We start from the raw sequence: 15,343 nt of genomic DNA on the forward strand, positions 1-15,343 counted from the left end.
TAATACCTTTTGTATCACTTGACCCTCCCTTTTAGATTGCAAGCACTAACAAGCAGGGTCTTCGGATTCCTCTTAAATTGTATTTTAACTGTACTGTCCGGACTCTGTTGGCGCTATATAAATCCTGTATAATTATAATATTTTTCTGCACTTGGAACAGATAATAAAAATACTTTCAATTGTATTTCTAGACCAAAAAGGAGCAAATAAGAGAAATGTATTGTTAGAGTTTATATGCAATTAAGGACTCTAGGGGGGTCATACATGCTGACACAAGCACCTGTTTATTGACACTCATAAAAATGGGAACACCTAAGTGCACACAAGCACTTGAGTTTATTCCTGAAGAAAGGAGCACTTCAGCTAGGGGCTACCAGTGCTGCCACTCTCGGAGGGGAACAATCAATCCACACTGGCCACTCATCGGTTCCCTATTGAGTGGGCAAGTGTCTGTCTCACCCCACACTCCATAGACACAACTGTAGATCAGTTGAGCCTAACAACTCAGGTATATGGCAGTTTAAAGAAGTCACTCAAAGTCACTATTTGCATACTGGGTCTTGTAGACTTTTATTCTAAAGAAAAACATTTATCTGCTAACCGTTTATGTTAGCAAGTATGCACTAGAACTGTTCAATGTTTTTTTTTTTTGTTACCAAACACACAGCTTTTTAACTATACCTTAATTTATCTAAAACTAAAATAAAGAAAGTTGGGATCTAGATAGACTTCAATATCAAAAATAGACCAATGGACTTGTTTAAAACAGAAAAAAAAAAAACCGGTATGTTTTAATATTGCAATACCCTAGAAACAATTACTTGTCGAAAACAAGCTTCTACCACCAGATGTCACCACTGAACTTTTACACAACCATTTTTAAAGGACAAGTGTACTTTTATTACACTTAGGGTCAGGCACTTTCCCCCCAGCACTCTATTCAGCACTTCCAGTGCGATCATCTTCACTACATATCTTCCTCAGCAATGGACAGCTAGTAGGAGCATTTACATAGACATAAATGTGCACATGCAGGCATGGAAGGCACAGAGACCATTTGGGAGAATTTTACAGAGGCTGTGCAGTGCATAGGAGGAGGAATAAAAGGGAAGCTATAACTGCTTTAGGTCCCTTTTATAAGTTTTTAAACTGATGTTTTACGTTTTTAGAACTTGGGTCTATGAACAGCTTAACCGGTCTTGGACTTTGGGAATTTCAAACATGGCAAAAACCTCATCCAAATACTTTTGAGTGTGTGTGGTACATCCTTTTATGCAGCTCCCTGGCCACATTTGCTGGCAAATTCCAGCTGTTATGTTGACAGCAAAGACATGTTTGGTATCACAGAATGTCTAGAGAGTCAAGAATTGTCATATAGCAATATTATTTTACAAAATGACACTATGGTTCATAGCAGATTAAGGGGGTAAAGGGGATGACCTTTCATCTGCATATGATATCAGTTAAAGCAATTATTCAAATTAAAAAAAAAATAGGCTTTGTTACCATTTAGCCTCTTGTTAACCCTAATCAGACCAAAATAACTCTTTCCCCCTTTAGGTATTTTGATGCAAATCTTTTTATTTCTATTTTTTTTTCATGTTTTCAATTGTTCTGTTCCCTAATTTTGATAGTGATACACACTTGAAAAAAGCATGTAAAATAGGGCAAAAACTTAAATTTATTAAATAACATTGCCAAACTTTTTAATAGAAAAGTAATTTTAGTGTCATTGTAACAACAAAGCTATTGCCAAATCTGTAGACCAATGGCTGAAATGAAAAATTGCTCTAGTACACTGAGAACAAGCCGGTGTGAGAACGAGACCAGAAAAGCAACATCTGTGAGTTGTTCATAAACATACAGGTTCAAATTATATATGCCAACATACACCTGTTATAGGAGAAAGATGAAGGCTGCCATTCCTGTAGTTTCTTTCCCAATATTCTGGTTGCCTGGCTGTCATGGATCCAAAGTAAGCATATAGAAATTCAAACTTTGGGCCATACACACTATAAGATTTTCTGAAGACTTTTTCCTTTAGACTTACCAAAACCATATAATATGAGGTCAAACCTAAACACTCAATTTGTATGCAATCTGGCAGGCCCTTGCACTACATAGAAAAGGTAAATCTGAAGGAAAAAGTCTTTAGAAAATCTTATAGTGTGTATGGCCCTTTAGTTTGCCACTCAGATGAAGGGGAAGGCAGACGCAGGTAGTCAGCTAGCCTTGCTAGGAGTAGGGAAGCCAGACAGCAAAGCCAGTTAGTATTGTCAGAAGAAAAAGAGAAAAGGGAGGCTGCTGTTAGCAACAGCTTTGTCATGGCACCAAAGCAACATGTGTAAATGTGCATAAAAAGCAGATAGAAATAGAAGCACTGTCTAATGTATTTAAAAAAAAAAACTCACTCTGTATCCAGAGGACAGGGATTCACATCTGCTAATGACATTCCTTCTTGTTCTAACATTCGCAGAACTTCCCCTGCAAGGAAACATAAGTCTTATATGTCTACCAAATAAAGGATTTAGGCAACTACAACGTTACTAACCAGCATTCTAAAGTAAAAGCAAGATACATCACTCACCACTTGTAACGACGCAATCCACATCTCGGGTCTCATATTCGTGGTTGAAGAAATCCGGTCTAGAAGCCTCTAGCTTTTTGTCGTAACAGGGCATCACTGTCACATGGTAGATCTGGTTTGGCTTTAGGTTCTGTGTTGATCAAAATAAAAAGTAAGGAAAAGCAGTAAGTCGAAATAATGTCACCAGATAACAGATAATGATAAACAGTTAAGTGTACTAAAGGTATTTAAAAAAAAAAAATAAACAAACATATACTCACCTGCTCCATGCAATGGTTTTGCACCAAGCGGCCCCAAAGCTCCTCTTCCGGGGTCCCCCGCCAGAAATCTTTGCTCCTCCTCTCAAGTCGCTTGCTATGGGGGCACACAGTGTGTTCTCGCTCCTAAGCTGTGTGCGTCTATGAAGCCGCACTCCATGGACACACACAGCAGGGCTCAGCCCCACCCCCCAATTCCTCCTCACTATATTTGATTGACAGCAGCAGAAACCATTGGCTCCTGCTGCTGCCTGAGTCCGTGAGTGAAGAAGAAGAGAGGGGAGACAAGATGCAGCCGTGCACAGCACTGGATCCCCTCTCTTCCCCTTTACACAGGGAAGGGAGGAGGACAGAAAGCTTTAAAACTTTTTTTTCCTTAATGCAGAGAATGCATTAAGGTAAAAAGCCATTAATCTCTGATATGCCAAAAATATTTGTCTGATATGGTCGAGTTACCTACCTGTGTCTGTGAAAAGTAATTTTTGATCAGGGATCCCATGACTTGCTGTGGTGACTTGGTGACACTGATGTATGGGATGATGAAAGCGCCATGTGTTTTTTCAGCATAACAAATCCAGCCTGAAAATAAAAAAGCAAGAATTTATTTTCCATATCTGCATAAAAAGTCTTGCTTCAGGGGTGAGAACTCCCTAAACCAGTCTAGTGGTATTCCTGTTAAGGTGTACTGTTAAGGTATACTGACAGTGGGAAACAGATTCCTGGATAAATTGTCTCTTAAAGGGGACAAGTTCAGAAACACTTTAAGGTGGGGCCCAGGACTTTTCAGGGTGCTTCCGTTGCTTAAAAAGAAATAAATCAAAGTGTTTAGAGTGGGAAGGTTTTTGCAGCTGTAGGAGTCCTAACAGACTTAAAAGCCTGGAAAAGCAGGCTGACCCTACAGATGCAGAATGGAACACTCTGCAATTCTGCATCAATTAGATCGAACACAACCCCCTGTAAATTCAAGAGGACAGCAGAAGACTCTGATGCCTCAAAAACAGTCTCTTCAGAGACAGACTGCTGGGATTCTGAATCTGTCACAGAGATGGTAACAAGGACCAAAGACCTAGCCTGGTCTAAGGCCTGTGGAGGGTCAGAGACAGACTCTGCCTTACAAAGACTTACACCAGCGCTTTTTGAGAAGGTGCTTCAAATGCTGCCAAAAAAAACCCAAATGGTCCCTGCAGAAGACCCATCCACTAAAAGACAATAGTGGTCAGGATCTGGATTATACAGGTGTAATTTCATTCTGGGAATACTGGTTAAACACCCTCAGAACCATCCCTCCACCCAGAAAAATGACAACAGCAATCTGTCCCTTACTGTGGTAAACCAACAGCGATAGGAAATATAAAAAGATGCTCAGCTGTGTAATCAAAGAGGCAGCTCCCGATGCTTCAGCCTGACCGGCATTACTCACTATGTGAGTCTTCAGAAAAAAGGGTCTCTCTTGGGGTTGTGCCAAGGCTTTGGAGGCATCCCAACCTCCTAGGACACTAGCAAAAAAAAAAAAAAAATGAAAGCATGCTAGGTAGAGGTGAAGCTGACATATAGGGGTCTGGCTTACATTTTTTCTATCTGTCAGTGTTATCTCCTGTAGGTGACAGTATAACCTGACTGTCTCTGCATTCCTGTGCCCCTCAATGAATGAGAAAGAAAAGAGACATAGACATAAGTAATGACCATGATATGTGATCATTTTTATTCAAGGAAACCATATTATAGGTCTACCTGGGCAGGCGGAGGCCAGCATAGGAAGGGCTTTCTTATCTTCTTTCTGTTTCTTATATCTCCTTATAAACTCTTGCTGACTCTCCAACAAGCTGAAGTTTCTGGAGAAGCTTGTGTCAAAAACATAGTGAACACCTACCAAATAGAAATGCAATAAACTCCTTATGTGCATTCAAATAATGTAACAGACCTACCTCTCATCAACTAGCAGTTTTTAACATTTTTTTTATAGTAATAACAATATATGAGATATATATACACCGGTATATCTCTAACATAAGGACTCACAATTATTCAAATAAATCATAATTTTAGGCAGTGGTTTTACAATAAAAAAATACAAAAGTCTAAGAATTCTCTAAGCAAATACAGTTACAAAAAAATGGATTTTTGTAAAATCTTACCGTAAAATCCTTTTCTCTTAGCTCATTGACAGACGTAGTCCTCGGTGATACAGCACCTTCGGGTTATGTTGCCTCCACAGGAGTAGGACTAGACAGGAAATAAAATGCTCTGGCCACACCCTAGGGGCAGTCCCAGAGGGTATATCCTCTCTCTCTCTGCCTCAGCAAATCAGTTATGTCATAAAAGCAGTCTTTAGAGAATTTAACCCAACCCAACTCAAAAAAACAGAGAGGCGGGTACTACGTCTGTCAATGAGCTAAGAGAAAAGGATTTTACGGTAAGATTTTACAAAAATCCATTTTTCTCTATCGCTCATTGACAGACGTAGTCCTCGGTGATACAGCACCTTCGGGAAGTCCCAGAGCAGTATCACAAATGAGGGGTGGGAAAATGGAAATCAAATCCAAATCTAGAAGGCCCAACCGGTGCCAACTAGAAGTTTACAATGCTCATCCTTAATGATGAGACTCAACAAAAAAATTTTCAAACAGAAAAAAACCCTCGAGGTAGACCACTGGTCTCCTCAAATTGCGGCCTGCAAAACCTTGCGGCCAAATGAGGCATCCGCCGATGCCATCACATCAATTTTATAAAATTTTGTAAAGGTATGTACCGACGACCAGGTGGCCGCTTTACATACCTGGACCACTGACGCCTGATGGCGAAAGGCCCAGGAAGTACTGAGCGCTCGAGTGAAGTGCGCCCTAACAGGGAACGGAGGATTCCGACCCTTAATAGAATAAGCCTGTACCACCGTCTGACTGATCCATGTAGATATGGTCGCGGCAGACACAGGCAACCCCCTTCAAGGGCTATCCGTGATCACAAAAAGTGAGTCCGTCTTACGAAAACCACTTTAGGAAGGAAGGATGGATTCGGAAGAAGAACAACCTTATCCCTATGAACCACCAGATCTGGGGAACGACAGGATAATGCGGCCAGTTCTGACACCCTGCGTAGAGAAGTAATGGCCACCAAGAAGGCCACCTTCTGGGAATGTAAGCAAGGGAATCTCCCTAATATCTTCAAAGAGAAGTTTCTGAAGAACCGACCACACTAAATTAAGATACCAGGCGGTAAGGGTGCGTGCACTGGCGGAGCCAGATGTCGCACCCCCTGGATGAAATTCCGCACCAAGGAATGATTAGCCAAAGGTTTCTTGAAAGAAGATTGCTAACGCCGAAAACCTGACCCTTGATTGTGCTCAAGGATAGTTTCTGCTCAACCCCTTGTTGCAGACAGACCAAAATTCGGGTCACCGAATAGGTCTGTGGGGGAAATCCAATAGATTCACACCATGCAATATAAGACTTCCATGTGCTGGAAGTCGCTTTCCTTGCTTTAACTGGAGGTAGTAATAACTGAAGCTGACACTCCCTTGTCCTTCAGTACCTGGGTCTCAATGGCCAGGCCATTAAGCCAGCGACTGTAAAGCAAGATGGAAGATCGGTCCCTGAGACCGCAAATCCTCCCTGAGAGGAAGTCTCCAAGGAGCGTCCGCGACTAGCCTCGCCAAGTCGGCGTACCAGGCTTGACGAGGTCAATCCAGAATTTCCAGAATAACTGGAATTCCCTCCACCTCTATCCTGCGAAGAAGTTCCCGCAGCAACTTGAGAGGATGGAAGGCATGCCGTAGCTGATACTGCCCCCACGGGGCGATCAGCGTTTCTGCTGCGTCCGCTAGAGGATCGTGGCGCGAGCTACAAACCTCCGCACCTTCCTGTTAGGCCAAGGTGCCAACAGATCCACATCCGGGATGTCCCAATGAAGGGACAGCTAGGGAAAAAACCTCTGGATGAAGAGGCCATATGCGATTGGATCCGAATCGGGCTGCTCTAGAGCTGCTCGATCCAGTAAATCAGACAAAATCTGATCGCTCTCAGTTCCGATACCCTTATTGGTAATCTGGATACTATCGGAAGAAATGACTTCCCCTGGTTGAGCATCGGAGACTTCCTGGTCCGCTCGCTCAACCGGATCCGATTGTCCAGGGAATCGGAATTCTGATTCCATTAAAAAAGAATCTCCTTCAGGAGAATTCGGGTATGAGACTGGGTATACGGTACTGCCTCTAAGAAGGCCACCATCAGTCCCAGCCAATTGACGGACAGCAACATCCGAATCGTTGACTGAACCTTCTGGAGTTTCCCAGCAAGGAGAAACTCTCTTGCCCAGGATGTATCCAACCTTAGGCCCAGATAGTTCAGTCTCCTGGTGGGAACCAGGGATGATCTTTGGGAAAGTGAAAAAAACGCTGATGTCCTGCGATGATGGGGATATAAAGATAGGCCTCCTAAATGTCTATGGACGCCAGGAATCCCCCTGAGGCAGGGAGGCCACCACTGTACAGATGGACTCGATTTCTTCCCAAGTCCAGATTTGGACGCACCTTGCCCTCTTTCCTGGGCATTGTGAATAGGTTCGAATAGAACCCCTGAAACCGTTCAATGTTAGAAGGGCAGAATCGCACCGGTGGAAGTGATCGAAACTCGATCCTGTGTCCTCCAGAAACCGGTGAAGACATCCCCCCCCCCACCCCAGAGATGGGTAGGGGCGCATCAGGCTATATTCTTCAGGCTTGGCTGAGCCGGACTCTTTGTTTACCCGACCAGCGCCCTTTGAAACCCCTCTAAAGGGGCTTTGGAGGGTTTCGCCTTATCGCCCGCCCTCGCGGAACAAACAACTCTATATGAGCAGAAAAGGAAGGTCCTCGTTAGTTACGAGGTCTTTTTATCCTAACAGTCTGTGGCAAGACAGCAGGTGGTACCGTCTATCCTATAAAGAGGAATTCCTCAAACGGATAGCACCTAGCCATGCGTTTGGAAATAACAGGGGTTCGTTTCAAAACGACCCCATTTGGGTAAAGGAAAATCCTTCGCCCTTTTGGTAGGCTAACAAGTACCAAAAAGGAATCTCAGTCTCAGCTACCTCTGCCGGTGTAACCTCAAGACTAAAGGTTTCCCGGACGGACACAACTAGTGCATCCACCACTCTTGTGCTATGGCGGAGGCAGAAACGTGCTCCTCACTGCTGAGGAGATATTACCTGAGACAACAGCCCCCTAAGAGGGACCTGCAACTGCATTGACCAGTTCCAAATCCGTATCTGAAGTATCTGATAAACAATAGGGGTAGGCGGGGGTCGCTACTTGACCCCCGTCCCTGACAGGCCACCTCCACCCGGGATACCAAAGACTCCAAAATTGCCGATAATGCATTAAAAACAAGTGGGGTACTGGAGGGTCCTGCGGCCACCTTGAGGGGATCAGGTGGGGATACCTATGCGGCAGGGTCAATGATTATACAAGACACTTGCCAGCGACAAAAAATGACAAAGTAAAAAAAAAAAAAAAAACTATTTTTTTTTTTTTTGTGTCCCCCAGTCGCAACAGCGCCCCTCAGTGTTACCTGCCTTTTTGGACCCCACAGAGAGAGAGACAGACCCCAAGGCTCATCCCTGATGCACAGAAGTTTTCATCAGCTTGCTCAGTGCTTGTCTTGTTACAGACAGGAAGTCTTTGGCCCTATTTCCTGGGTAAAAGAGGCGGCTCCGCCCCTTAACACGCCTGCCGGCTCCTCCCCCTGGCTCCATGAGGTGTTTGATTCACCTCAAACATGGCCGCCCCCATGCTGGAGACACGAGGCTACAACAAAATGGCGGCCTCGTGCGATCTACCAGACAATGGCGGCGGCCTGCGGCATGTCTGCAGAAGGATCTCGGCCTCACAACCCTTCACCCTCATGGTGGTCAGCGTGGTCGGAGGTACCGGACCCTAGCGGGCCATATGCGGTCCGCTGCTTAGCTGGAGGAATGATCTGGAATGCAGTATACATGTATAGACATCGCCCTGTGGCTACTGACAGGTAGGATACCTTATACTATCACAGTAAAGTTCTAGTACTGCCACTGACTACAATCATTTACACATCTTTACAATTAGATTGTCAGCTCCCAAACCAAGCCTCCTGGCTTCTTGTACACAAAAATCACACTCAATTAGGGGGATCTGTGACATGTTGTAGGATAGAGGGGAACCCATCCTTACCATTACAGAGAGGGGCCCGCGTTCACCACAAGACCCGTCAGGGGGAAAGGGGGAACATACTACTCACCATACCGGAACCAGGCGGGCGCCAACTCCTGACAGTACCCCTCTCCACCGAGGTAGGAGGGCTGTCGACCAATACGGGCGCCGTGACTCATGGTCTTTGGCGTTTCAGCGAGACGTTTAACTCGCAGGGTCAGTCCCCGTCCAGTGGGACTATGTCGCGGCCGACCCAGCGCGGAGCTATGGCCTGCACGCGCTCGTAGGCTGAACTGGGGTGACCACTGGATCTCAACATCCAGCCCGTCGCCCAGTTCAGCTTTCTTGCTTGAAGATCTCACAGGAACACTGGAGAAAAAAAGCTGTCTTAAAAAATTCTTTTCTAAGAAAAAAATCCTGCCAGGACCGAAGATCCCAGCAAGGTATCTAGGTCCTTACTCCTGACTAGACAGAAAAAAACTGATTTGCTGAGGCAGAGAGAGAGAGGATATACCCTCTGGGACTGCCCCTAGGGTGTGGCCAGAGCATTTTATTTCCTGTCTAGTCCTACTCCTGTGGAGGCAACATAACCCGAAGGTGCTGTATCACCGAGGACTACGTCTGTCAATGAGCGATAGAGAAATATTTGTTGATCTTTTCCCATCCTGCTACCGATGCTAACAATAATCTGCGTCATGGATTGTTGAGACTAAAAGTAAGAAACAACATATGCTGGGGATTAACCAGCTTATCCGTTAACTGTGGTAAACAATATAGGTTGGCGATTAATCATCCTATTGAATAATTAGGAAACAACTTAGGTTAGGGATTAATCGTCTTATCAAATAACTGTTTTGCTTATAACAACCAATCGCTTTTGGTAAAATATGATGACATCAATATAATAGTAACAACATGGCAAAAGACATTAAAAAGGAGTGACAAGATTGGTATGAACCATCAGGGGGCTTTGTACAATTAGCAATACATATTTCATTATTTCACAGTCAAAGAACAATATCTTGTAAGAAAATTACAGTTGAAGCAGCTTACCCAGTGCTTTGAAAAAGGAAGTCAGTTTTTTAGCAGTTTCTGGGATATTTAGGTTAAATTTCGCAGCCAAAGAGGCCCGAGACTGTGGTGAGATGGATACTACCACCAGCTTTTGCTGAGAGGGATCTTCTATCTGATCAGGAAGAAAAGGACAAGTAGTAACAACAATATCTGTGTATTGACAACAAGCCAAAGTAAAGTATCCATATAGCAACAAAGTACTGCTTCCAGTGATTTCTTAGGGTGACCACACTCAGTAAACTGTGAATTCTCCCTACTGATGTGACCATTTTGAACATACCTAGTGATAAATCAGATAATGTTTGGTAATGAATGCTTGCTAGAGACTAATGTCCTTAGTGTGAGTCACAGATTTATTATAAGTATGAAGATGTTCATCAAAACACTAAAAATGCCAAAATATGTTTGTCAGGGTGCGACATCAAAGCCGTAGTAAATATAACAACAATAGTACACCAGCTTTTAGACTGGGTTCCTCAAGATGCTATTTTTCTTACTTTATCTAAAGCCAGTTTGTCCAGGGCCCCGTATTTCATTAAACAAAGTCATTTTACTGTAGGCATCATGCAGATCAAGGCCTCTTTTGGAGCTTTCTGGTCAAACAGAGATTACTTCAACGCTCACATTTCCTGTGTTTCTACCAAGCAAAGACCCGTTTCTTTGTGCCCCAACACTTTTTGAAAGGTTGTGTCTGGCATTAGCCCCAGTGAGGCATGCTCTTTCTCTTGCATATTCAATTTTACAGCATTATGGGGCAAACTCTATACCTCCATATATATAAGGGCTTGGGAAAACAATCTTGGCGACGTATCAATAACTAGAGAAATCTAACCACTTGTGTAAAGAAGAAATATGGGACATTCAAACCTGAAAAAGAAGTGGTAAGTCCAAATCTTTGGCACACTGTTGAATATTTACAATGTACTGTAATCTAAAATGTTTATGCCCGTTTCTGTTAAGGTGGCTCTGCCTTTATGAAGCTCTTTAGAAACAAAAAATATGGAATAGATGACAGATCACTATCCAAAACTCTATTTCTACATATGTTGATACAAGGATGAAACTTATGAAATATTGTGTTCTATTATGTAGGTTTGCCTTATCCTGGAGTGGGCAAAACCTGAGAAACGCATAATTTATGGGATTTGTTATTATTATGTATATTATATATGGTCAGGATTCCTGACCCATGTTGCTATCTTTTATAAAAATGTATCCAATGTGAAGTTATGATTTCTGATAGAGATGTATCCAAAATTTTGTACACACTAGAATTGTAATTTTTAAACTACAGGCTAGTAAATGGGTATTCCCTGGTTTTAAGGGATCTGGAATATGGTGAATAATCATGACATTTAGGTTTTTATTTTTTGTGGTTGGTTTAGTCTTTGGTTGCATGTGCTAATATGCTTGACAGGCTCTAATTTTGTATAGAGTTGGTGTTTGTTATATTCTGGAGGTGATCAACGCTGCAACAAAACAGGATTTTGTATTTGAGGATCACCAATCTAATATAAACTTAAGCAAAAGATTATTTGTAAATAGTGTTAAACTGTGGTATAGGCCCACATTTATCTGATCCTCTCAATAATGTGCACATTTTTAAGCTCTCTTGGCAAACTGGCAGGAGAAATACATAGATTATGTGCTTCTCTCCTGTTGGCAGCATCTAAGGCCAGAAAATGATAAAAAAACATAGCCCACGATAATTTCTGAACTTCAATTTTAAACTAAGCTTGTTATGAGAGACATATTATGGCTACAATTGTTGACCTCCTGAAAATTCTAGTTGCCCGATTGTCTTTAGCTCCATTACTGCTTGATAAACTGACCAAGAACAAGCATGCAAATCAAGAATGTTCATGTGAAGTCAGAAGTCTTCAACTGCATACTAGACCTAGGTCAGTGCCAAAACTACTGGATCAGCATAACAGCCACAAGCTTCATCAAAGTTAAAATGATTACTTTATTCTGGGCTAGAATCTTGTACAATTCTTCATGGCTTTGCTGGGTGATCAAGATGCTTTCTGCAGAGGTGACACATCCACTACAGGCAAGGCAATCGTTCAATGTAATCTTTGCCTTTTCTAGCTTTTGGGAAGCTCCATCCTACAAAACAAGGGAGAAAAAAAAAAGGTTAATTAATAGGCCTTTAGCATAAAAAATATTTGAAATACATTTTTACCACTAAATACTTAAAAACCATAGTGCAAAAATTTGACATTAATGGTAGAAGAGACAATCTGAAACAGTGGATGGTTTCATACATCTGCAACCTACATGGAATGGATGTACACAATTTGTGTACCGCTATACATACACACTTGCAATTGTCTTTTTTTTTTTTGATCTGAAAAGAAAAGCATTTTTCCACAATGTGAACTTTATTTAATATGTTTACAGATACGGCATCAACCAGGCCAAGAATGGTCATAAGGCACACTGGGTACTTGCCTGGTGGGCAGTGGGCAGCAAAGGCCTCAGATCCTGCGGAGGTAAATCCTATGCAGGCAGCGGCATCCTTGGGGTGAGGGCAGGATGATAGCACCTTGCTCCGCCTATCATCCCCACACAGTGAGCGGGGGACCCCAGAGATGGAGGATGCAGGTAATGCGAGCAGCGAGGGCATCTAGGACTGAGAGCCCGAGAGGGAGAAGACCTCCACTGCTTCCTTGACCCCCGAAGAGGCAAGCAGCAGCAGGCGCAGCATCCCTGGCACCTCTCAGAGATGCCGGCGCTCAATAGATATGCCGGTGTTCAAGAAGGGACAGTAGGCTGGTATCCTAAGCAACCGGTCAGAGGATAAATAAAGATGTCTCAGGTCATGCATGCCACGTAGGATACACACGTAGCCAGATACTTTCTTTATTCTTCTTTTCTGGTGTTGTGCTGGTTTGGTGCCTTCCAGTAAGCCTGCAGGGGTCTTGGTCCTCCTCTCACGGTAGGTTTGTGAGAATCATCTTTACTGCCTACAGTGACTGAAGCAGGCTAAATTTAACTAAAGACATTGAAAAACCGGTAGTTGTCATTATTCCGTTTAAAAAAAAAAAAAAAAAAAAAGGGCTGCTCAGTCTACAATACCCAGGCGTCAACATATTCTGTTGTGCGTTACACAAAACTATTTGCAGAGTTAGGTAAACTAAAAGCTAGTTTATACTATGCTGTTCCTACTACAGGTTTATATATATCCTTTGGGCAGTTCTATACAATCCAGTATATTTTTTATTGCTGTAGGAAACCAGACTGCCTCTATGAAAACCAGAAAACATAAAACACTAGGCAGATAATGTCACTGAGTGGAATTGAACTTAAAATTGAAGTTAAAAAGTGAATGTCATAGGGGAAATTTGTAAATTATACCTAACCTGTGCCCTGAATGATACACATTTGGTCAGGAATTGCTCCTGAAAAGGAGCAGTAGCACTTCCTAGTATGTAAGTGTATGTAAGTGTACCCACTTCTGTACCTACAAGTTTCACAGCCATGTATCTGCAGTGCGAGACTAAGGCACTGCTGCCTCCTACTACTAGCCTTAGGAGATTTGGTGATGTCACTGCTGCTGTAGTCTTTGTTCTCTTTGCTGGAGACAGGCATGTGGAAGCAAACCATGCCTCTACCAGGATAGCCACTTTCACACAGAGACAGTGCAGAATAATAATAATAAATAACAGTGCTGCGCTAACAAGTAGTTCCCAGATACTACAAAGGGAACACTACATAAAGAGTCCCAAACAGTGATGAAAGCTGCTCTTAAATTACACTCGATCAGGTGCAAGAAATCCTCCACCAGACAATCAAGCCGCTTACCTCATATGTAGTTACATAGTTAGTGAGGTTGAAAAAAGACATCAGTCCATCCAGTTCAACCTATGATGTGCGTGTGTGTTTGCTGTTAACCGTACATTGTATACCCCTGTATGTTGTGGTCTCTAAGGTGCCCATCTAATAGTTTGTTGAAACTATCAATGCTCCCTGCTGATACGACTACTTGTGGAAAAGAATTCCACATCCTTACTGCTCTTACAGTGAAGAACCCCTTATGCATTTTAAGGTTAAACCGCCTTTCCTCTAGTTTTAGTGAGTGGCCACGTGTCTTATTGTATTCCCTTACTCTGAATAGTTTGTTCCTTATGCTAGGGTCGCCAGTACAGTATTTGTACATTGATATCATATCCCCCCTCAATCGTCTCTTCTCCAGAGAGAAAAAGTTCAGTGCTTGTAGTCTTTCTGAAAGAGTGTATCAACGTGCCTTACAAAAATTATATTTCATATTACATTTGTTAGGGCTCATTCTACGATAGACTGTGGCCCCCTGCAATTACAGATTTAACAAGCCAGACTAGCCAGCTGTATTTTGCATTTAGACGACATGTTAAACCACCTTTCCATTCATTCATTTGAACACTTGACAGTTGGATATTTAGCATTTAGATTACAAGACACTTTGCATAAGAGATTACTGACACCACCATAAACAATTGACAATTGCTTACATTAACACAGACAAGCTGAACACAAGACGGACCGATACTACAACAAAACACCTCATATTGACACAAATGCATAGGGAAACAAAAGCCTTTCATGTACAGTTTCTGTAAGATATGTGATATTGTTAAATTGACTCATGACTTGTAACCAGTTTCAAGCAGTTTTGCAGCCAAAATATCCTTTAAATGGGAGAGCGAAACTTGAAATAAACAGATGTGACTACACATTGTTTAGGTACTCTGTGTTCTTGCATCTCCCAGCTGGAAGAGGAGGAATTCACTATTGGGGGGGGGGGGGGGGGGGATAGCAACTGAAGGGTGGTAAATCATCTCATACCTGCCTCTTGACGTGGACGAGCTATCAGCTGGTGTCAGGAAGTTGGATCTGCCGAACACAGTATTGGGTGAGTAATTATATTTTCTTATTACTATTATTGCCACCTTATACTGTCAAGAGCAGATTAAAGATACCCGGTCAGCGCTATTTTTTTAGCGCCTCCCAGGAATCTGAAATTCCTATAGAAAATAAGGGGGTCTGATACCCAGGGTCTGGGACCCGGTTACAAAGCAGTACTGTGTGTGATAGTGAATTCTGCCTCTAAAACCTTGCATATATTTGCATAGACACTTAAGTGTATTTAGTCGTTATATAAGATTGCATACCATTGTATAGATGTATATGTAGATTGTATGTGATATGAAGCTGAGCTTGAAGGTATAAAACTTGCCCACCAAAGGATAGTTAACACCAAACCATAAATTGGATATATATATA

General features: G+C 42.6%; 1 protein-coding gene across 1 annotated transcript in view; it reads right to left on the reverse strand.

Moving 5' to 3' along the window:
- The window catches only part of CIAO3 (cytosolic iron-sulfur assembly component 3), a 53,470-nt gene that overhangs the window by 13,766 nt on the left and 24,361 nt on the right, over positions 1–15,343 (reverse strand). The window contains exons 3-8 of the mRNA XM_082247213.1: positions 12,044–12,187; positions 10,058–10,190; positions 4,576–4,710; positions 3,305–3,423; positions 2,588–2,717; positions 2,412–2,484 (exon numbers count right to left, since the gene is read on the reverse strand). Of these exons, the coding sequence (XP_082103339.1) occupies positions 2,412–2,484; positions 2,588–2,717; positions 3,305–3,423; positions 4,576–4,710; positions 10,058–10,190; positions 12,044–12,187 (734 nt within the window). The remainder of the gene's footprint in view (positions 1–2,411; positions 2,485–2,587; positions 2,718–3,304; positions 3,424–4,575; positions 4,711–10,057; positions 10,191–12,043; positions 12,188–15,343) is intronic.

Source organism: Pelophylax lessonae, assembly GCF_965119305.1.
Source record: "Pelophylax lessonae genome assembly, chromosome: 2".
Lineage (NCBI taxonomy): Eukaryota > Metazoa > Chordata > Amphibia > Anura > Ranidae > Pelophylax > Pelophylax lessonae.